This window comes from Charadrius vociferus, unplaced genomic scaffold (genome assembly GCF_000708025.1).
Source record: "Charadrius vociferus isolate BGI_N301 unplaced genomic scaffold, ASM70802v2 scaffold262, whole genome shotgun sequence".
Taxonomy (NCBI): domain Eukaryota; kingdom Metazoa; phylum Chordata; class Aves; order Charadriiformes; family Charadriidae; genus Charadrius; species Charadrius vociferus.
The window spans coordinates 1,666,001-1,688,743 of NW_009647218.1; the positions used below are offsets into that span (position 1 = coordinate 1,666,001).

At 41.2% G+C, this 22,743-nt stretch overlaps 1 protein-coding gene across 1 annotated transcript in view; it reads left to right on the plus strand.

Moving 5' to 3' along the window:
• Nucleotides 1-22,743, plus strand: part of LOC104281557 (rap guanine nucleotide exchange factor 5-like) — a 40,743-nt gene that overhangs the window by 8,167 nt on the left and 9,833 nt on the right. Inside the window, exons 5-6 of the mRNA XM_009879577.1 lie at nucleotides 1,384-1,450; nucleotides 10,133-10,181. Of these exons, the coding sequence (XP_009877879.1) occupies nucleotides 1,384-1,450; nucleotides 10,133-10,181 (116 nt within the window). The remainder of the gene's footprint in view (nucleotides 1-1,383; nucleotides 1,451-10,132; nucleotides 10,182-22,743) is intronic.

The window sequence follows — 22,743 nt, forward strand, 5'->3', positions numbered from 1 at the left end:
AGGGAAACATAGGCATCTAAAGAGGTCAGTTATTTTAATCTCATTCCAAATTATAAAGAGAAAGACTGAATAAATCAGTCTTTGTAAAAGAAACTGCATTCATGTATTTCTTTTGGGCTGTTTGTAACACTGAAAATGTTAAATCACATTTTTCTTTGAATAAGAAAGGCTGTTGTGAAAATAATTCTGATTTCTAATCTGAATTACCATTTTGGTCTGAATATGCTTGCCCCAGAATGAATGCATGTGTCGTTCTGTGCTTTCTGACCTCATTTTTTTAATCAGAGAAAGGAATTTTTGGACATGGGACGTAAGAACCACAATATACCAGCTGCATATTCCAGACATTGTCAGCTCTCTCCCTAAACACATCAAGGCATACGAGCAATTAAATAATTTAGTCAAAGAAGCTTCTGCTAAAACCTGGGATTTATGCTTATTACAGTAGCTGCAATTTGTGTATCTGCTCAGTTTGCACACATGCCACACTTCTTAAATATCATGAAAAGTAAAGATCTCAAGGGCGTCTTCCTTTTCTTCTTCCCATAGTAATAACCCTATTGTATTGGTATCTTTCTTCTGATTATCCATAAACCTTCCAAAAGGCTGGCAGGTGTTTTAGTAGAGGGAATTAGAGAGGGAATTAGTTTTAAAGAAAAATGCAGTCCTATCCCGTGCTGTCCACAACAGTTTTTGTGTGGCTTTTTCCACGTGGGCCAGGCTTCTGTGACAGTTTTGAGAAGGATTCTTCCTCCGCTGCCCCACTCTTGCAAAGACACATTATGTCTCTCTGTCTTGTGAGTAACTGTTAAGACAACCTAATAGTGTTCTCAGCCGTTGCTTTAGTTTGCTAATTTATGGTTTCTTACATGTATTCTTTTAATTTTCACGTTTTTTCTTAAATATTGAACTTCATGTGTCACATAATGATTTTGATGTTGTCTGCTTTTATCTATGTGTGCTTGCATTCCATAGGTGTTCCTCCACACCTTAGCAAAGCTGGGTAGTGGGCAGATGGAAAACTCTTTGCTCATTTGATGGAGTGTGTTTTTAGCAGAGCAAAGTACGCATTCAAATAAGCAACTCTGAGCTAAGAGGGTCCTATGTTCTTCAGTTCTGTATCTAATTTTTATAGCTGAAGAATTCTCTCACTGTTTTGCGTTAGTCCAATCAAAAGAGTTCTTGACAGCAAGGGACACAGGGTGTACTCTGTTGTTACTGACACAATTAATTATTGTCATTTGCAGTCGTCATTTTGATGTGGAATCTCAAAGGCTCTTTTACATTAGTGCCTGTGGCTACACAGTTCCTTGCTTTCCAGGAATCAAAAGATGTTGAAACAGAACGAAAGAAATAATAAAATCTTATTTTTATTCTTTTAAGGCCTGATCAAAAAATAGAAGATACGGCAGAAACCAATGCTGAAATTCTTGCTCGTCTCACTTCTGCGGTAAGGTCACTGCATCAAAGTTTGTACTGATCACGTTTGAAATATTGTCATGTTTTGGATCCTTTCAAATTAAAGACTTAGTCTTAGTGAGCAGGTGTTTGTAATGCAAACTACTTTTTTTTCTGTCTAAAAGGAGGAAACTTCCCTGAGGTTTAAGTGTGCAATTCCAAAGCTATTAAAATCAGCCCGAGCAAGGACTGCTGCAGCCTGCTCTCTTGTAATCCATGCTATTCATGGCACAGGAGATACCAATTTGGAGGACCATGGTGATTTTTCTGACAGGTAGCTTACACTCAGATCTTCTTGGTCGAGTGGACATCAGTGTGAAGACAATGATGGGGTGGGGGACAACGGGAGAGAAAGGGTCTCAGCAGCCCTGGCATAGATTATCATAATCTTCTGAGGAGACCCACCTGGGAGGCCTGGGTATCTGGCTTCCCAACTATGGTTAGCCTCAATAAACTCTGTCATAATAAACAACAGGGTATCCTGTCTGTGCTAGAGTTTGGTGCGTCATTTCCATCTTGTTACGCTCATTGTTCTAAGAAGCAGACAGACAGGACTTCAGAAGGTTAAGATAGATTCACTCAATCTAGTGAAATCTGTACAATGGTACAGAGTGCATAACTCAACAAGTTGGAGGTGATGCAAAACTGGGAGGAATAGTTGATACACCAGACCGGTGTCCTGCCATTCAGAAGAACCTTGACAGGCTGAACAGCTGGGCCAAAAAGAATCTCACGAAGTTCAACAAAGGGCAATGCAATATCCTACATCTGGGAACTGGGCCAAAAAGAATCTCATGAAGTTCAACAAAGGGCAATGCAATATAGGGCAATGCAATATCCTACATCTGGGAGAAATAACCTCCTGCTCCTGTACAAGCTGGGGGCTGACTGTCTGAAAAGCAGCTTTGCAGAAAAGGACCTGGGGGTCCTGGTGGACAGCAGGTTGAACATGAGCCAGAAGTGTGCCCTTGTGGCAAAGAAAGCCAACTGCCTCCTGGGCTGTGTTAGTGTTACCTTTGGGAATGATCAGGAGGTGATCATTCTCCTCTACTCAGCACTGGTGTGACACATCTGGAGTGTTGGGTCCAGTTCTGAACTCTCAGTACAAGAGACGTGGACTTGCGGGAGTGTATGTGAATGACCATGGAGATGACCAGGGGAGTACAGTATTTGACTTACAAGGAGAGACTGAGGGAACTGGGAGTTGAGCTTGGAGAACAGAAGGCTATGGGAGGATCTCATCAATGTGTATAAATACCTGATGGAAGGGAATAAAGAATATAGAGCCAGGCTCTTCTTGGTGATGTCTTGTGACAGGACAAGAAGCAGTGACACAAACTGAAATTCAAGAAATTCTACATAAGAAAAAACTTACTTACCATGAGGGTCATCAAACAGTAGAATAGGTTACCCATAGAGGTAGTGGAGTCTCCATCCTTGGAAATGTTCAGAATTCAACTGGACATGGTCCTGAGGAACTTGCTCTAGCTGACCCTGCTGTTGAGCAGGGGTTTGGATCAGATGACCTCCAGAGGTGCCTTCCTACCTCAACCATTCTGTGATGGTATGGTTCTGCGAGCATCACACCTAAATCATGGTATCAGCAAAATGTGGAATTAGTGCTAGTTCTGTTTTGAGTACGTGAGAAAGTACAGAGATGAAAGTGAACCAAGCAGGGTGAAGTTGCTATGAAAAAGGCATGAGGATAAGAGCTATTTTAAGTAAAATGAATAAAGTACTATCTTGAAATTGCTGAAAAATGGAAGGGAAGGAGAACTTGTGCTACATTTTGTAAAGGCAAATGTCTTTACAAAAGACATTTTGTAATGTGTTTGGAAAGCCAGTGGTTCTGTATGTTCAACCTTATGCAAAAATAATTTCAAATGAGAAAATTTTGTGTTTTAAAATTTATTTTTTTTTTATTTTCCCTATATTCAAATTCCTTGCTTCATCTACCTTTTTTTCCTAACTGAAAATGAAAGGAGAATTCAGAACCTCAATATCCTTGATTTTTAGTTCCATAGAGAGAAAAAATAGAAAAACATAAAATACTTTTTGCAAACTAATATATTTTCTAAAACTCACAAAACTACCAACTCTATAAAACATTGCCAGTATCCCTCAAAAGTTTTGCCTCTTAAAAATAGAATAATACTGTTTTTTTCATCAGTTAAAAAAAGGGAAGCACTCAACAGAACAAAGTGACTTTCCGAGTTTAAGAACTGGATCTAACTGTTGCTGGATACACTTGAGTAAAATGCGTATTCTTAAACATGTGAGTAATTCACAGTGGGTTCAGAGTGCTTCACGTCTAGCTTGCAAGGTCAAACCTTTGAGCTACATCCTGAGTCATTCCAGCAGCAGGGCACATGGACAGGTCTTTTTCTAAATGAACCGTGTTATTTCTGTAGCTAACTAGCTAAAGAAAAATTAGGCAGTTGCATATCCAGATGGCCCAAGACCCATCTATTGTCTTGGGGGCATCAAAAAGACTGATCTTTTCGCCTGCGTTTTCTGACTTTCCACAAAACTGTGCAGGCTCTCTGTAACAATTTTCTAGTCTAGCCCTGGGGAAAAGATGTCAGACCAGAGCAGACTCCTCCAAATATTAACAACTGTATATGAACTTCTCCCTCTTATCTGTCCAGAATATTGCTTTTCTTCCATATAGTAGACTGGGATCTAAAGTACTCACTGCAAGTTTGCAGAGAGCCTTTATGTGTCCCCAGGGCATTTAAGTCCTCATCTTGCACCACTCAGCAGAGGGCTGGACTCACCAGAACACAGGTTATCAATTTATTTTTTTTGCTGCCAGCTTCAGAATTTGTGTGGGGAAAAAAAAGCCCTGTGAGCAGGAGCTGGAAACCAAAAGTGAAGGTATTAGCCATGACTGGAAATGTGTTCACACTGCCTTGCTTTTTGGCTCACCGAATGTTTACATATTTTGTATAGAATCAAACCACTCCTCCTTGAGGAATTCATAATTCAGAATCCTGTTCACAATACTCTTCAGACCAGGGTTTCAGAAGTGAAAAAAAACCAAAAAACCAAAAACATTCAAAAACCTTCCTTCCAGCCCAGCACTAAAAGCAGTCAGAGATTAGAGTTGACTTTTTTTGTACATTTCTAGGTTTGGAGGTTCAAATCCCATTAGTGTTGATAGTACCACCATCTCTTCTGCTTTTCTTTTTGCTTTTCTTGTAATGGAATAGAATGTACTGTGTCAGGTCAGAATATGTTTCTGTGACACCTTTTCTTTCTCTGGGGATTGAATTCCCAAATTTTCAAAACTAAACTGATTGTGAAGATCCAGCCCAAGCAACACTGGAGGAATCTGTGTGCCTAAAATATAACTCACTGTTTTAGCATCTGAAAGCACAAGAAAAACTCTAAGCATGCATGCATGCATGTAATGTCTCATTATATATTTCTGTAACTCAATAAAAGCCATTGTTGTTGCAGAGGGTAGAAGTCACCTCACCTAAATACAAGTGGTCATATGGCAGGCATCTACATCTGAGTGAGCTTCCCCAGGCACTCCTTACAGCTGGGGAGCGGAAACAGGCACTTTGGGGATGCTGAATGTATGGTTCATTTAGAAATTCTACTTTAGGGAAAAATAGTTGTACCTTTGGGTCCGCTGGTAAGGTACGCAGTCTCTATGAAGGGGTTATAGAGTGAGTAGCACAGACATAGGCATCTGTACAAGTTTGGTGAATTCTTCTCTCCACCTCTTTTTCTTTACCGTGGCCTGACTTTCTGTGTTGGCCTTTCTCTTATTATGTATTCCCTACTGCTTTTTGTTACCAGGTATTGTTTCTCTTGTAGAGTTCCACCTTTCACATTCGCTGCACAGTTTGTGTGGGTTTTTTTTTGTGGGGTTTTTTTTTTTTTTTTTGATGGTTCAGCCAGGCTAGAACTGATTAGTTAGGGAAATGCACTCTTGGTTTTAACAATGGTTACGGAGATTGTGGAAGATAACAGTGATAGCTTCGGAATGATGCCAAGTCAGAAGGGCAGCAGGGAAAAAACTGCAGAAGTTTCTTTATCATCTTAATTTGTGCATAATGTATGGAATACACCGCTTTAAAGAGCAGAGTCAAATACAAAAGATAAGAAACTAACTTGTTGCAGGTTTCACTTTTTCTTTATGCTGTATTCTATGATGGAAGAAGCAGAGTCAGTCAAGATAACTGAATGAATCCTATTGAATTATATGCTCATATCATATGCTCCATTACAATGAGGCACTGACAACACCATTAAACTTAAATTGTAAAGGCAGCTGACATGCAAGCAGTGCAAAGTGCCCGTTGAAATACGTTTGCATCGGATAATCTTTTTGGTCATGAATTTTTAAGAAAATGCTATGAATACTCCTGGGTTTAAAGAAGCTTTCCAGAGCTGTCATGCATCCCATGTCACGTCCCAAAGAGCAGCTTCATATTCAATGTCTTGTCTGCTAAAACCAGAGTACAGAGGGATGGCTATGAGTGTTTCCACTGCAAAGCCCTTACCTTACTTTGTGATGGGACAGAAGAGAATATCGTGATGTTCAGGCAGTGTATATGGGAAATACAGTTTTCTGGTACTTTAAGATGTCAACCAATACTACTTTTATTTAGAGTCCATCAAACTATCATTACTTGAGATGCAAAAATGTGAACTAGACTTTTTTCTTTTTTCAAAACTCAGCAGTTTAGAGCTTTCTGTTGTAGGATTTCATTTTGAGATTCTGTAAGGATTGCCACTTTGTCTCTAGATCTGAAGTCCTCTTTGGCATGTTGACATCTAGAATACTGTTTCACAAAAGACTACTATAGGCAGAAAAAAGAGAGGGGAAAAAAGTATAGCTGGTGTGCACTGTCTACTAGATGCACAGCTATGCCTTCTGTGATAAAATGACCAGATTCATGGATAAGAGAAGAACAGTAGTTGTCATTTACTTTTGAAAAATCTCTACCTCTGTCCTTTGAAGCTGAGAAGATTCACCGTATAAATGTGCCATTTGTATTTAATCAAACAGAAGTATATGTGGGTACCACTCTGTATGCGCACTCTTGCTCTTCCATATTGCAAAAAGAAAACTGATTACGATGTGGTAACATGCCAACAACACACTCAAAACATTCTTTTTCAGACTTTCATAATATTTCTTTAAATCCTGTGTGGTAAGCTAGCCTTGAAACTGGATCAGTTTTGACACCTGCAATGCTGCTCAAAATAGGATACTATTTACATAGTGTTAGCTTTGTAGCGACAAGCTATATGTATAAACCAATTTTTTGTACTTAATATCTCAATTTATTATGGTAGGAATAGCTCTTATTTGAATGTGTATTTTACTTTGAGTCCACATTATTATCTTCAATGTGATGTGCAACTATCGATTTTGTCAAACAGGCAGTAACTGAAATCCTATTAGGAAGAAGTATGATAACGTGTAGCATGTGTGCAGTGAGGAATGAATGTTGCACACGGATTTCCATCAGTGTAATGATGCATAGGAATTGCATGTCCAGCAGAGATGTCAAGTGCATTTACGCTAAAATAGACAAAAGCATATAGATTATGAAATCTAGGGACACCAGGTAAATCCAGAAGGATGCTCAGCAGTACCAATTCTGTGATTTGAGTGAGTCCTATGAGGGGGAGATCAGACCATCAGGATAAAACCCTTTGGTGAAGGAACGTTTTAACTAATACTATTATATTAAGGCTAGAGGAACAATTTTTTCTTCTTTTTTAACCGAAGGGTTTTGCTTGGGTTAAGAAATATTCCAGCTGCCTTCCTGGCACACAGCAAACAATGAGATATTGTTGTAGTGGGACCCTCGCTACAAGAAAGACATTGAGGTGCTGGAGCATGTCCAGAGAAGGGCAATGAAGCTGGTGAGAGGTCTGAAGAGCAAGTCTTATGAAGAACGACTGAGGGAACTGGGGATGTTCAGCCTGGAGAAGAGGAGGCTGAGGGGGAGACCTTATCGCTCTCTACAACTACCTGAAAGGAGGTTGTAGCAAGGTGGGGTTCAGTCTCTTCTCCCAAGTAACAAGCAATAGGACAAGAGGAAATGGCTTCACATTGCGCCAGGGGAGGTTTAGGATGGATATTAGGAAAAAGTTCCTCACACAAAGGGTTGTTAAGCATTGGAACAGGCTGCCCAGGGAAGTGGCAGAGGCGCCATCACTGGAAGTATTTAAAAGATGGGTAGACATGGTGCTGAGGGACGTGGTTTAGTGGTGGTTTTGGCAGTGTTGTGTTGATGATTGGACTTGATGATCTTAAAGGTCCCTTCCAACCTAGACAATTTTATGATTCTGTGATTTTGCATAACATAGACAAAACACAGAAAAACAGCCTTTTTATTGCCTTTGATGTTCGCCCTGTCTTTCAGACTTGAACAGCGCCACCTTATAAGCAAAAGTAATACTGCAAGTAGAACCACAGGATGCCACAATGCTGCTTTTTTTCTTTACACTCATAGAGAAACTTGCATTTTTCAATTGTTTGATTGGGTTAATTGGTATGTCTACAACTGTTGCAGATTGTAGTGTCTCCTAAGGCTAATCTTGAGATAATGTATTTATTAAATGCTAAAAGATAAGGATGATACATCAGTGCACTGTGTCTTACTGTCAGTAACCTGTGAGAACAGACCAGGATCGGGGCATCCACATTGGTACCTCCTGCTGAGTTTAATGAAGGGAGAGGGTCTGAGCAATTTAGCCACAAAAAGTCATGGCAGTGTTATTCAGAAATAACTTGGGCTTTTATTGAAAATCCTACTCTAAGTCTGGATAGTTTGTATGTATTATTACTAGTGTATATTAATTGCTGCAAGCAAGCAAGCATACAAATTGTTTTTCCACAGAAGAACAGATCTTTCCTATCTTACTTGCAGTTTATGCTTACATTAACCATGATTAACAGTTCTCCAGACATGGGAATGAGTGTACAGGAAGGAAGGAAGGGAAGGTAATACTGCCAGCTTGCACAATTGTACTGGAAACAGGACGACATTTAAGAAAACTGTGGCACTGCTTTCATATTTTCCTGCCTGGAGTGGCAGAAAACTCTGTCCCTCTCAGTGGGGCAGCATCAAGGAGTAGAAAGATCCGTGTACCTTGCAAGGACAGCAAAAAAAGCTCTCTTGTCCTTTGCCACAAGGGAAGGAAGGATGCAAGCAGAGGAAGGATATGGCCTCTGGTACGACTGCCTTCTGCCACATGTAGAGCATACTGCTGGGTGGCTGCTGAGTATCTGATCAGCAGATGCTGGAGTTACTGTTGTACTGAGATGTCCTGGGTGATTTTGTCTTTTTTTTCTGCTCAGACCAATGTCATGTTAACTATTCTTGTTTCACTTTTTCGAACTTTTCTTCAGAGTCGTGAGAGCAGGATGTTGACAGTTGATAGTAACTGTGTTACTTCGGGGATCCTTCATGGGCTTTGTGCCTTATTCTGATCATACCAAAATACTTGTGAATGGTGTTTTAAATTTTACATGCTCTCAGAAACTGGATGTCAAAACTCCCATGGCAGAATAGCCTTGAGCTTTGCATAGGTCTGTTAGACAAGATGGGTAGTATGCACTGTGGGAGACTTTGTACAGACAGGTAAGACAATCCCTAGAAAAATAGTTGGAATGTCCCCTTCTTTTTTTTTTTTTTTTTTTTTTTTTAATACTAAAGACAGGCTGTCTTTGGAAAATGAGGGAAATTGGAAGATGCTGGGAGGTGTAGAGAAGAGTCTAAGAACATGGATGGAGCAGAGGAAGGGAGGAACTGAGGTGTGTGCAGGAGAGTGTCTGGGGTGCTGTAGGTCAAGTGCAGGGCACTTGGCGCAGCCGCAATGGGACAGACGATGACAGTGAGGAAGTATGAGGCATAAAAATAGTGCACAATACAGAATTTTACTGATAGAAAAAGGAACAGACCTGTGGAGAGAAGTGGATGTAGAGCTGAGCTGGCTAAAGGGACAATAGCCGGTTGTGTAAAGATTATTGGGAAAATATGAAGAATGCAGAGAGAGGAGGCTGAGGAAGGGAGCTGGCTAGCATGGCAGGGCTGTTTCATCACAGGCTAGTGAGATAGCCCATAAATCTGGAAATCAGATAGCTCTGACTTCTGCATGTTCATCTCCAGCTAAATTTTGGTCTTGAAACCCTCAGCCATGCTATTAGGAGAGACTGTTTCCTCCTGAAAGCTCCAAAGAGCGAATGTCAGTTATATACGTGAACCTCAGCCAAACCTCAGCATGGAGAACTCGCTTATCCTGGAGTCACACAATAAATCCAGCATTACAGTGTGCTCAGCACAGGCAAACCAAACATTTAACGAGGAAAGGAAGAAGCTTCAAGTGTGTGCTTGGGAAAGAGATATGCTGTGCAAATAGATTACAGGTTGTGCTACTGCATTGCCCACTCCCTAAGGAATGTGCAGTATTTACATGAAATAAAAGTTAAAAAAAAAAAAAAGTTGTCACAGAATTCCCAGCTGAAAAGGAAATAGATTTGCTGGGAAAAGTGACTGTAGTTTCAAAACCAAGTACCTGCATAATTCCACGTGCAGTTGATTGCTCCAAAGGATTGATAGCCAGTATCTTACCGGTGTTGATTTGTTTTGTTTGGCTGTGCTAGTAACTAAAACCATCCTTTGTTTTCCTGGTATTTTAGGTACAGAGAGAACTGGCTGCTGTCATTGCCTTGAAAGCAAGGAAGTCAGGTGAGTCAGGCTGGACTTAAGAGGGGGTTTTGTAACACTGTTCCCTTTTGTCATTTATTGAAGTATTTGAATTGTCATTGCTGTCTTATTAACATGGGGAAGCAAAGATAGCAGACCTCATTCCTCTCTCATTGGAGAACCTGTGTATATAGCACAATGCAATTACTGTCAAGCTTTGCTTCCCCTAGCTCTCACAACTAATGACCTTGCTGATAAAATCAGTGTCTTACAGTAGAATGTAAACGTGGGTCTCTTTCTGACCAAAAGCACTATTTTCTCTGGGCTTGCACTTTATAAAAGAAGCTTGTGTCTTTATTTGACTTACATTTAAGACAAATAAGTTGATAATTTGCCTGTGTTTTCTTGTATCTCATGCCATCTTCACTGTGTTTTACCCACCCAGTCAGGTGTATTTCTTTATGCTAAAGCAAAAGCGCAACTTCATGCATGAAGGCATTCTTTCCTGAAGACTCATCTATACATCCTTATGGCTGTAGAGGCGAGTTTCTGTTATCAGGGCAGGAGAAGGGGAAAGGCAAATGGATAATTGCAAGTCTCAGACAATATAAGCATTTACAGCAAATGCTGGTGACAGAGTGCAAAGGCACTGAAATATGTGGTCATCTCAGCTCCATCAGGGTTTGGTAGCACAGCCACTTTCAGAGGGTTATCTGCATTGCTGAGCTGGTGTGGGAGCAAGGGAGCTGTGCTCTCCGGGCACTGCACGGGAGCTAACAAAACCTCCTTGGCCAGATCTGACTTTACGCAGGGTTAACTCTCTGGTGTCTTCATGTATAATGTGGTTAATCTGCATCAAGGGCAAACTGCGCGTGGTGAAGTGAGAGTTGAATGTATTTCAAGAGTAAAACAGAGGTGGAGTTGCCTTAAATTATCGGTGTGTTCCCAAAGCCATTGAGGTCTTTGGGAGCATTTTCACTGAGCATCTCTTGTGGTCTTTAGTGATTTTGCTAGAAATTGAGATCATGCATGTTGTACTTTTTGAGCTATTTTCTGACCTGTTAATATTACTGTGTCATAGTATCTCTATCTGTCTACTGTCTGTCTGCGTCTTACAAGTACAGCACAAAAGTTATTACACACAACACGTGCACTACACACAACATGATATCTTGAAATAGAAGCACCAAGAAGATTCAGCTGGCATATCTGCAAATATTTCCTTGTGAAAATGTATTACAAAAATATTCTAGACACACTTTGATGCATTTTTGTCTGGAAATAGAGGTACCGAGGTTATATCCACAGTTGTCTGTAAATGTAAGTCTTCAGAAAGTAAACACAAATCTAAGTGTGAATTCAGACCTAAATTGCTTCCGTGTAATAGCTTTGCTTCTGAAACTGCTGTAGTAGTTGGTGATGTTAACACTCCTCAGCTGCATGCTCTGACCTGGTATCACCTCAGTCCCACCTGAATTATAATGGCTGAACATGGACATGCTTTTCCTCTGGTTCAGTGCAGAGAAAACCAGGCTACTTTAAGGAAGGGCTCAAGGTAACCTTTAGTTTTGCTTTAAAACGGACTAAGAGTATGGTGCTGTGTACCTTTCTACTTAGTGGTTATACAGTTCTAAGAAATCTTGTTCCCTACTGCTCAGCAGTTGTGTTGGCAAATATTATTACTGCTACTGGCAAGAAATAAAAACCCCATTTCCCAAAAGAGTTGATTTTAACCTGAATTAGCCTCTCATTTCTTTTTGGTGGATGGCTATGTAAATGGTTTTGTCAGTAGAAAATGGGATGGAGTTGGATTAGGAATAAGCTGCAGGAGATGAAAATGGGAAAGGAGGCTATCTCTTGGAGTCCCCTTTATATTCGTGTAATAGCAACCCACGTTGAGCAGGTAGAAATATTTTAGTTAAAAATCACAGCCTTAAATAAACAAAGCTCCCTATAGAGCTCTGAAGTGCTGACCAGCCTTTCCTAATACATTAATGTAAACACTTAAAATATCAGTTTAGATCTGAACAAAAGATACCTCTTTAGTCAGTTTAACTAGTGCATGCTTGTTGTTGAAATTTGCATTTCTTTATGCCTCATCTTGGATGACTGTAAAAAATGACTACATGATCAGGCATAACTGTAAGGTCTAATTTAGGTTAATGCCTTTACTACAGTGTGAGCAGAGTAAATTAGGGTGGTTGATTATGCTTTTATATTTTATTGCTGATGGTTAAATTCACAACGTAACAGCTACCGTTAGTAATCAAGCTATGGTATGCTGTGCCTGCTGAAGTGAAGCGTATTTCAGAGAAAGTACTTCTGGAGCTAGAAGCCACTGTATCTTTCAAAGATATTGTTCTTCTAACCCTCTCCAAAACTCCATATAATTCCAGGAAATAAACCCACCGAGATCAGACAAAGAGCTTATTTTGGCTTGAAAAATTGGAACATGGCTATTGGGCCAGCTGCCCTGGGTGGCTTCCAGGCTGGTGTGAAGAGCGTGGGCGCCTGGCTCATCCGCCCTGGGATTCGTGAGCGGGGACCGCAGGCGACGGGCACGGTCCTAACCTGCTGGCTGGAACCTGCCTACAGTGCGTAATCGGTTCGTTAACTGAGAGCTTTCCTAGAGATTGGCAGCCCAAAAACCAAAGCGGTTGTGCAGAAGTTCCTGTACTGCTTTTGATGGTTTGGTGGCTTTTAAATTACAGTGTTTCAAAATATTTCTTCTAGATAGCTGGTTAGCTCTACTAGTGAAAACAAAAAAAGAGTATTTTTGCTTAACACAAGGACTGTGTAATTTGTTCCTGAATTACTTCAATTTCTGCATATACCTCTGCCCTTAGAGAGGCACTTCACAATGATTTAATTGTACTAGAAAAAACAGCTGATTAAAGCTTTCCTATTACTTGTCTAGGACTGTTGTTGTAATCACTGGATTACATCGCATGAAAAGCGCTACACAAGCCACAAATGCCACAGCTCCCTCTGCAAGAGGTGAAGAGGGTCCAACTAGGAAGGTTTGCTATTGCTAACCACCGCATTTAGTTACCGGGGTGAAACAGTTTATTTTTGTTTAAATGAAGCTCAGGTTTGCTACCTAGTATATGTATATGAGAAGTAATAATTGTAACTACTTCAGTTCTTGGGCCAGAATGGCTGTTTCAGAGATTTAGACTGTATCTACTGACAAAATGCTTTGAAAACAAGGGTAGAGACCTGAATCTGCTGTGAGGTAGGGCAGAGTATCAAATTCTTGCTAGTACAGGATCTGACTTGACCTGAATGTTGGCTACCCGAAAATAAAAAGTCAGTAGGGTGTGGGGGAGAATGCCTTTCCCCAGGAGGTGGTCTTCTGTTTTTAACGTGGGGTGGAAGAACAGGAGAAACACATAAACCTGACAGATGGCTGAAGGAAAAATGCAGAACCTGAAAAATGAAAAACTTCTACACTGTGGAAAAGGGCTCCGTTTTAGTATTTCAGATGTGTACCACATGTATCCCACTCCACTAGCAAGGTATAAGCTGATAGAGAGGTACTTGAGAGTCCTCATGCAGAGGGAGCTCAGCATTTTTAGCTTCTTTGCAAATAAAACTAAAAAAAGAGTAAAATTCATGTCTGTAATCCTGAAACTTTGATGGACCTCAGTAATACTGTTGACTAGAAAGCACATTTATGTTTCATTAGAATAAAGCTCTCGTGATAAAGGTGATCTAAGAAGGGAAAATGAGCTTGTGCACTTCTCTATGGCTTATGAAAATGCATTAAAATTGTTTTTGCTTAACCTTAGAAATAAATAGATTAAATGCTGTCTTCCTTGGTTTGGTAAAAGGTCTTGGGGAAGCAAGTAACTGGAGTAGAAGATAACTTTTTTTTTTTTTTTTTTTAATTGTGGGCACTTGGCATTAGAATTGTGTTTATTTATACCTTGCTGGTTTCTGATGGCTTCCACATATGTGCTGAAACATAATGGAAATGCAGCCTCTCCTCTGAAGGTTTACAGGGGCTGGCATTTATCTCAATTGCTTGTCATGGCTCATGACACGTTTCTTATGCATTAGAGATGGTAACTAAAACAAGGATAAAAAGCGGCGAATAGCCTAAGGCTGGAGGCTTTAGCCGGTGGCATAGCTACACAGGTACATCAGAACAGATCAAAGTCTGTCAGGTGGATGCTGTGAACTGGTGTTAATCCCACTCACAAACAAGACACTGTGCATTGCGGTGCATGAACCGAGCTGCGCCCCGTGGCATCACGCAGCAAATTCCTTTAACTTTATATCTAAAGGAATTTCAATAATTTTATTCGTGCAAAGGGCCATTAGTAAGAGCATGGCTCTGGCACTTGTGTTTCTGAATATAGGGGCTAAATAAGAGCTGACAGAGTATCGATGAGGTGGGAAAAGTGCGATGGCAGCTTCTCCCCAGGCGTTGCGGGAGCAGCGGCAGGGCTGTGGGTGCTGCTCCCTCCCACTGTGAAGGGCAGAGCAGCCACAAAAGCCCGAGCACTTGTGTGTGGTTTTGCTCCCTCTTAAAAATGATGTTCAGGTTTGCACAATATAGTTAGATACTTTTTAGTTATGCCATTCTTAAATTGAGAAGCTCTATTGATTTTTTTTTTCTAAAAATGGGTCATTTACATTTTATTCATAATAATAGGACTTTTGCAACGTATTAACTTTGTATTTGAGATCTTCTAGATTGCCTCCACCCTATTCTGACATAAATGTATGCATATCCACCCTTCCCCTTTTCTTTTGTATTGCTTCTGTCAGGGCTTAACTGCCTATGTGATTTGCTTAGTATTTTTATTTTAGGGGCAGACGATTCAATCTGAAGCAGTCACTGGGGCTTGAGCTTTGCCGACATGAATGAAAAGCAAGCTGTGAACAGCTATTCCTTTTCCCAGCCGCTGCGCCACCTCTACAGCGCTGCTGTCAGAGCTGATTGCGTGACTCGACTCGAACACACTCCAGGCAATGTCAGCCCGGTTAAAAACATGAGAACGGCCAGGCTGGGTCAGGTTAAAAGTCCATCCAGCTCCGATCTTACTGTGAGTGATGAGTAGGGGATGCTTAGAGTAGGGAAACGGAGCAAGTACAAGCAATCCTTCTTCTGGTGTGCGTACCCAGCATCTACCAGTCTGCGCTAGAGGGATTTTGCCATACCCATAGTAGCCCTCGGTGAACCTTTCCTCTATTAATTTATCAAATTGCTTTTTGAGCCTGCTTATACTCCTGACCTTCATCATCTCTTGTGGCAGTGAGTCCCCACAATTCATGTGTGTGATATGTGAAAGCATATTTTTTCTTGTTTATTTTAAACGCGTTCCCCACGACCCTCACTCTGTTGTGACATAGCTCTTTGGTGACGGAAAGTGGTGAACAATCCATTCCCAGTTCGTCATCATACTATTCAAAATTTTGTGCACCTTTGTCATACCCCTGTGAGTCGTCTCATTTCCAGGCTAAATCGCTAGTCGTTCCTCATACCAAATCTATTCCATTAAATCTGATCATTTTTGCCACATCTATTATATTATTTCTGAGATGGGGCAGCCAGAGCAGCATGCAGTATTGCAGCAGCATGCAGTATTGCAGCAGCATGTGCTGGAGCTGGCACAAAGTGAGGGTGGCAGCTTCTTATCAGGGTTGGGAGGTGGAAGGATGTGGGAAGGAGCCCAGTAAGACCCTTTTGGCAGCATTAAGCTGTTTTATCAGCTTAGTTAACTCAGGAAACTTCATCTTTACCATTCAGCCCTTTTCCCCAAGTAGCACAGATCCTTGTGAGACTTCTTGGTAACTTTACTCCACAATAATTAGCAAAAGCTTTGGAAATCATTACGAATTTGAATTAGATTTATGCACATACTTGAAAATGAGGTTACAAATACATGCTCAAAGGTCATTCAAGAATGGAGCAGTTCAGTATTGTGTTTAAATCTCAAACATATTAAGTACCCTTTGAAGTTACAGTTTTTTTTAAACAAGCATTATACAATATCTCTGGTGTAAAATGCACGGTTTATTATCACTTATTTTATGTCGCTGAAAAAGGGCATAAAGTGGGATAAAAAAACTTGCTGCTGTTTACAGACTAAAGTGGCAGTCATGTGCCAGAGAGGTTGTGGAAAAATTGATAAAGTTTGAAGGGTGGGAAAAGGTTAATATCAGTAGTATCTTGCTGCTTCTCTGTGTCCCCTTATGTCTCTTTTCAGTGGGTTTATTTACTTAAGTAAGACCTTATTTCATTACAGTTTTCAATTCCTCCAACCATCCATTTCTTTAAAGCAAGGGACAAAATTAGCAAAATGTGTGGAATAAGAGTTCTTCTGCAAGTGTTAATAATGGCATTTATCCTGGAGAAATGGCCACTCAAAATAAGGGTGCAAGAGTGTCAGGCTTCTGGTAGGTCCTGATAACTTTATCTTTACTTTTCCTCTGCCCATTGAAATGTGGTTCAAAATAAAAGTTTCACCTGAAAACATAGCTAGGAATATTTTAAAAGTTACATTGTGCTTTGAGGATTTCGTGCCTTGAAGTAAGGGAGGTAATGATGTTGGCTTCTTTAAGTGATCTTTTTTAAACATTTTATGCCTTATTGAAGGGAATGCCCACCCCCAGGGACCAATGTCTTGTTGCATCCCGCGGGATTCTTCCATTACTCCTGACATCAGGCAGCACTTCAGAAGGATAGGATCAGACCCCTTCTAGCCCTGGGGAATGGTGCTCATCATCACGCTGGTGGGTCAGGAACAGCTCCACTGTGCTGTGGCTGAATTGGTGAGCACGGTGAGCACCTGCTTCGTGCCCACCCCGGGCAGTGCTGGGGGCAGGAAATGCCCTGGACAACATCAGTGAAGAAACTGCACAGTTACGTTCACCAGCCTTTGTGTATTCAGTAGCTGATGTAAAGCAGAATGTACTCTAAGCCTTGGAAAAAGAAGGAAAAGAGCTCCAAAGAGGTCTCTGGTGGGAATTGTGCTGAGAGGGATTTTGGCAGCTTATGGCCTGGGTTTTGCAGTTGTTTCAGAACTTGGGGCATAGTTCTTTCTGTGTGATCTGTAAGGCACTCACGTAGGAATAATGAGCAACACAGAATAGCTGTGTAGGTGACAGATGTTTTACACATACGCAAAAAGGGATTGCACGGTAAGGTCGGAAAGACAGCAATTGTGCAAAAAAACCCCAATTCCCAGGTGAATGTTTTGTTTCCAGTGCTTTGGGAGAGGCATTTGCAGAGAGTTCACAGAATTTATTTATTCAGAGTCCTCTTTGTTTCCTGCTCCTTTCCTGGCCATGCCCTGAGGATGTTTCCATGGAATAGAGAGCGGTGTTTCGCTTTGCACCAGCCTGCTCAGCGACCGCCCGCACCTTCTCGTTTCATCAGTTCCCAGCACTCCTTCTCCCGGTGCCTGCTGATCATGTAATGGGCTCTTCTCCACCCTTCCAACATCTCCTTTCAGGCAACGCTTCTATAGATACCTTCACTGACACATGATTTTTTAAATTTTAAATATCATGGACGTGAGAATGTATGTCTAAAAGCACCAGGTAAAAGTTAAAGCTTTCTGTATTCAGCCACCCAATGGTTTTCCTTGAGCTGCTGTTGCTACAAAGAACGTTGCTTTTTTCTGTTCCTGTAGTAATCCTACAGTGTTTGCAACTGGTTTTCCACTTTTTTTTTCTCCTGGATAAAAAAATGTGTGGCTTTTCCTTAGTATGTATCCCAAAGTGCCGGGCATTGAAAACCAAACCTCTCCTAGCCACGTGAATCAAAAGTAGTTGATTATCTATGAAAAAAATGCCTCCCTTGGTTAGCCAGAGGTGTTTTATAAATTACGTTCTTGTACTGCACCAGCACCTTGGATGAAACATGGGCCTTCAAACCCAGATAAAAGGCTTCAGTTCTGATAAATAAAATAAACCAGAACTTCCTAACATAACCAGTTGTACAATAATGTGAAAAGAATAGCAGCAAAGGCTCCTGGCCATTATCCCACTGAGTTGGGAAATATCGGTGGCTTTACTTGGTACGCTCATTCTTTACTTTACAATGGCTATATAATGCAGGTGGGCCCGAGTCTCGTTTAAACTGAGGTTTGTCCTTCCTGTGGTCATTCAGACGCAGTGGAAGGGAATGGTACCTAATGGTGTGTGGATCAGCAAGACCAAATCTACTTCTGTCAGGCTCCTTTCTTACCACACTGGCTTCTGCTCTGTTTAGATTGCAGATTCCTACCCTTGCTGTTATCTGTTCCTTTTGATAAACTCTGCAATGAGAGGAAATGTTTTGGCATCATTTTTGGGAGTCCTGTTTCCTATTTGAGATCTGAGAAATGGCTTGTAGCACTAGGACCCTTGGGAACTTATTTTTCTGTGTGGAAACTAGACCAGCATAATGAGTACCCTCTGTGCAAATTCAATATTAGTTCTTACACCTAAGGTCAAGCAGAAATTAATGACCATTTTTTACACACAGAAATCAGTTATGAAACCAACATTACATTTCATGCTTTTGTCATTTTAAAATGAAATACAATGCTGGAGTAATTTATATTAAATTGATTTAAACTACAAAGCATAAATATCACGAATCCCAGATTAGTGTTTGAGAGAAAATGGCATCATTGTCACGTGTGCGATAGTTCATTCCCCAATTTACAAGCACCTTTATTCCATCCCATGCTTGCTGTGCTTTTTTAGATAAAGAGGTGCTGAACAATGCTGTAAGCAGGAGTCCGTCTTTAATAATTTTTGCATTTTCTTTGTTTCTTTAATTAGCTGATTTACTCAGCTGATTGCACAGCTGTCTGGGCAACACCCCCCCAGGGGCCTGCCAACTGTTTCAGAGATATGTAGTGTACTCAGTGAAGGGAAATCTGTACAATAATTTGCATATATATTTGCAGAAATAGTGGGAAGGAATGAGAAAGCTCAAAGGCAATTTTTGTATTGCTAATAAAAGGAAACATGTTAAGGATGAGCTTAAAAAGCTTTCTCTTTTCAGTAATTTCTGGGAAAAGATTATAGTTTCATGGTAAATAAGGAACCGATTCTCAGTTGGAAGGTTTTATTGCTGGGATTATCGCTGTCTCTTATATGCAACTTTTGGGGATTTCTGAGGTATTCAGTGCTTGCTGGTTTTCCCCCTTTAATTTGGAAACAGGTCTTGGAAGATAAAGGAGTATGCAGGAGGACCTGGTCTGGCTTAAAATGGTCCCCGAATCTGAGATGTGTAAAGCATTTACTTGCTGCTCATTCTCCTTTCCACCGTTCAGCGCTGGTGCCTTACGTAAGCTAGAGGATCTGGCTTTTAGTTTCCCCAGTGGTATCAGTATGAGCTATTCATTTTTTTCCACTCTGATAAATTAATAAGCATCAGCAAACATTATAACACTGTCAAACAGTTCATAGCTGCCATAGTAACCAGCCTCTCTAGAGCTCGCTCTATACCCTCCACAAAGAATAACAAGGGATACCACAAGCTTCATTGTTCAAAATAACAATAAAGTTTGCAAAAATCACGAAATTAGCTTAGAATGATGTGATTTTTTTCTTTTTAAAAAAGAAAAGCTCTTTGGCTGTTTGCTTCTGAAAAGCTTCATGCTAGCAACTTCCTTTGGAAAAACAAAAAAACAAACCAAACAAACAGAAAAGAAACACGCCTCTTAAAAAATCTGGGATATAAGAAGAATGCTAGAAGTTGTGAGCTTCCCAGCAGCTGAGCATAAATCAACTGATGCTGGCTGCTGGCAATTCAGAGCACTGGAGCCTTCCCCGGGGGAATATTCTTGCAGATTCCTGAGGTCTTTTCAACAGTGATGGTTTGACAGGGACAGAAAAACAGGCTATAACTATCCAGCAGGGATAAGACAGTGAAAATCTGTTGGCTTGTCAAATAAACAAAGTTCTTCTGTTGAGAAGTAGGCTCTTTACCACTACCAAGGTGGTGTGTGTCTCCTATCTGTACAGGGCACGTAGGTGCTTTGCTTACTGGCTAGAAAGAAGAGATGCATATATGTATTTTGAGCACATAGTACTGAAAGGATTGAAATCCTACAAAGGGCAGAGCGCTTTGATGTTCTAGGATGTTAGCAGGTTAAAGAACAACACTGAATAATAAATGAACATCCTCATTTGAAACAGGAGGAACATCACTTGAAACATGAAGGATGTAGCCTAAGGGGTGACCGAGCTTCCTATGGCAAGCAGAGCTGCTTCTGGAGCAGCTGTGGGGACTCCTCATCCAGCCTGTGGGTGAACCTGGCAGCTGGGGTCCCCCACGCTCCTGCTGCTCCCAAGGGTTTGCCTGAGGGTTTGCAACATGCCGGGCAAGTTGGGAGCAGCCTAGGGCACCGCAGAGGTAAACTGCGTGTCTGCCAAGGGCGACGCATACGGGCTGCGTGCCCCCAAAAGACAGGCAGTCCTGGTCCCGCAGTTGGACTTCACAGCAAGCTCAAGGGATTGAAGCTGGAGATGTGCGGCACAAGGTCGTCTGGCGGCAATGCTGGCTTGTTGGGGGGCTCTGTCCCCTGCCCTGCCTGCTGCCTGCGGCCTCTGTTCCTAACCGGGTCATCAAACTGAGCCAGGTTAAAAGTAATCCCATGCCAGTCCACAAAGCTCAAATGCTTTACGATAGTAGAGAGAGGGAATAGTAAATAGAGGAGGTGTGGGGCGGCCAGCAGCGATGGGGAGCTAAGCTGGCTTTCTCTCCTGGAATGGCCATGTGGGTGCCGCTCAGAGCGAGCTGCTTACCCATGGACAGATGTCCCTGCTTGCTGTTCAGCAGCAAAAAGGTTAACCGTGATGGCAGTCCTCTCTTAAGCATTTAAATAATTAGCTTTCAAAGTTAACACCCTATTAAGCCAAAGGGAGGAAGTTCACACCTCTCCTGGTGTTATTGTTCCAGTCTGGCTGGCTGCGGCAGCAGAATGACGCTAGTGCCTGGGTTTGTCTTGAGAAGGTTATCTTTGCAGCCAGAAGGGGTAGAAAGAAGAAACTTCATTTATAGAAAAGGAAGAAAGCACAATACAGCAAAGCCTCTGGGAAGATTGCAATGCTGCGGGTTCCAGGAGTTGGTTTATGTGTGGATTATTTTTTTTTTAACTGTCTTTTCTACTTTTGATAGGGTAAAAGATTCTGCTTTGTTGAATAGACAACGTATTAAAATGAAATAATGTGCCTTGTATTATGTGACTTTTAAAAATCTTACTCATCAAATGTAATTAATTTAGCTTCAAGTTTGGGGGCATACAGAACAGTGTATGGTGGAGACACTGCTCTGGGGGTAACTCCAGCACCCTTGGCAGGATTCTTCCATAGGCAGGAGAAGGTTCGTAGTGGTGCAAGTGGTTGGCATGACCCTCACTGCATGCCAGTCTGCCTAACTAAGGTGAGCCCATTATCATACGTGTAATGCTTTGTGTTGCTGAGGAAGACAAATCCCTTCCAATGTCTTAAATCTATATTAAACTTAGTAGCATGGCAGTAAAAGCAGAGGAGCACTCTCGGTCAGTAATGGTGACCCAAAGGACGTGCTTTGTTCCAGTGTGAGCGATGGTTACATTCCCTTCCCCTTCACACCCCCGTGTGATTGCTGATTCTGCTGAGGCAGCTAGTACAAAATGATTTACTTTTGTTTCTTATTTCTTTGTTATTTTTTCTGCTGATTTAATGAGCTGAAATGGGATTACCAAAGGACAAGGCTCTCCCGCACAAGAATTCTCTGTTCCAAGATTAGTTTATAGAAGAATCTGCTAGGAGAATCTCAGCTCTGGTCTGTGAGGGCACAAGGATCAGATGATGGCCCTTGTGATCCTTATGTGACCATAAAAAAATCAACATCCTGGATTCTCTAGGCTTATCTGCAAATGGACACATCTGAACTGCACATTAGCAAGCTAATAGTCATTTAACATCTTTTTCTTTCATTCATGATCTCTCCTCCAAAGAAGGAGAAATGCTGCAGGTTGGAAAAGGAATTGGTCACTCTATGTTTGCTTGCGTTTTTTTTCCTGTCTGTGGTCTCAAGCCTGAACCCCAAAATAACATTAAATAGATACATATAGATCAGGGTAAGCCATGTTTGCCTTTCCCTGGTGTTGCTGCTTTGTAAGTCGTGCTGGGGTATTTGTATCAGGGAGCAAAGCTGGGTTTATGCTGGCAGAGAAGGACGGGTTTGGCCCAGCTCCAAAGTTCACAACTTTTTTGTATGTACATGCTACAGTTTTAGGGAACTGTCCCAGAATCAACACTTGCCTGGCAAATACTTTCCCATCCCACCCTAACCTTCCGCTTACTTTTCCTATGGTTGAATTTGCAATGTCAAGCCTTTTTTTAAAAAAATAAATGGCCAACTGACAGTAAGTGGGAAATTATCCTTGAATTCTTATATTTTATGACAGAACTTGTATTGCATTCACAAGAGCCCACGAGGGCAGCACGTTGCCCAATTCAAGGGGTGTCTGTGAGTTGTTACAGGGTTAGGAGGCACAGTGTGTATAAAAATACAGCAATTGGTTTCTTAACTGTGGGTCATGATCCCCAGAAACATAAATTTCTGAAAACACTGGAATATTTTAAGAAATTTGTGTTTTTTCTG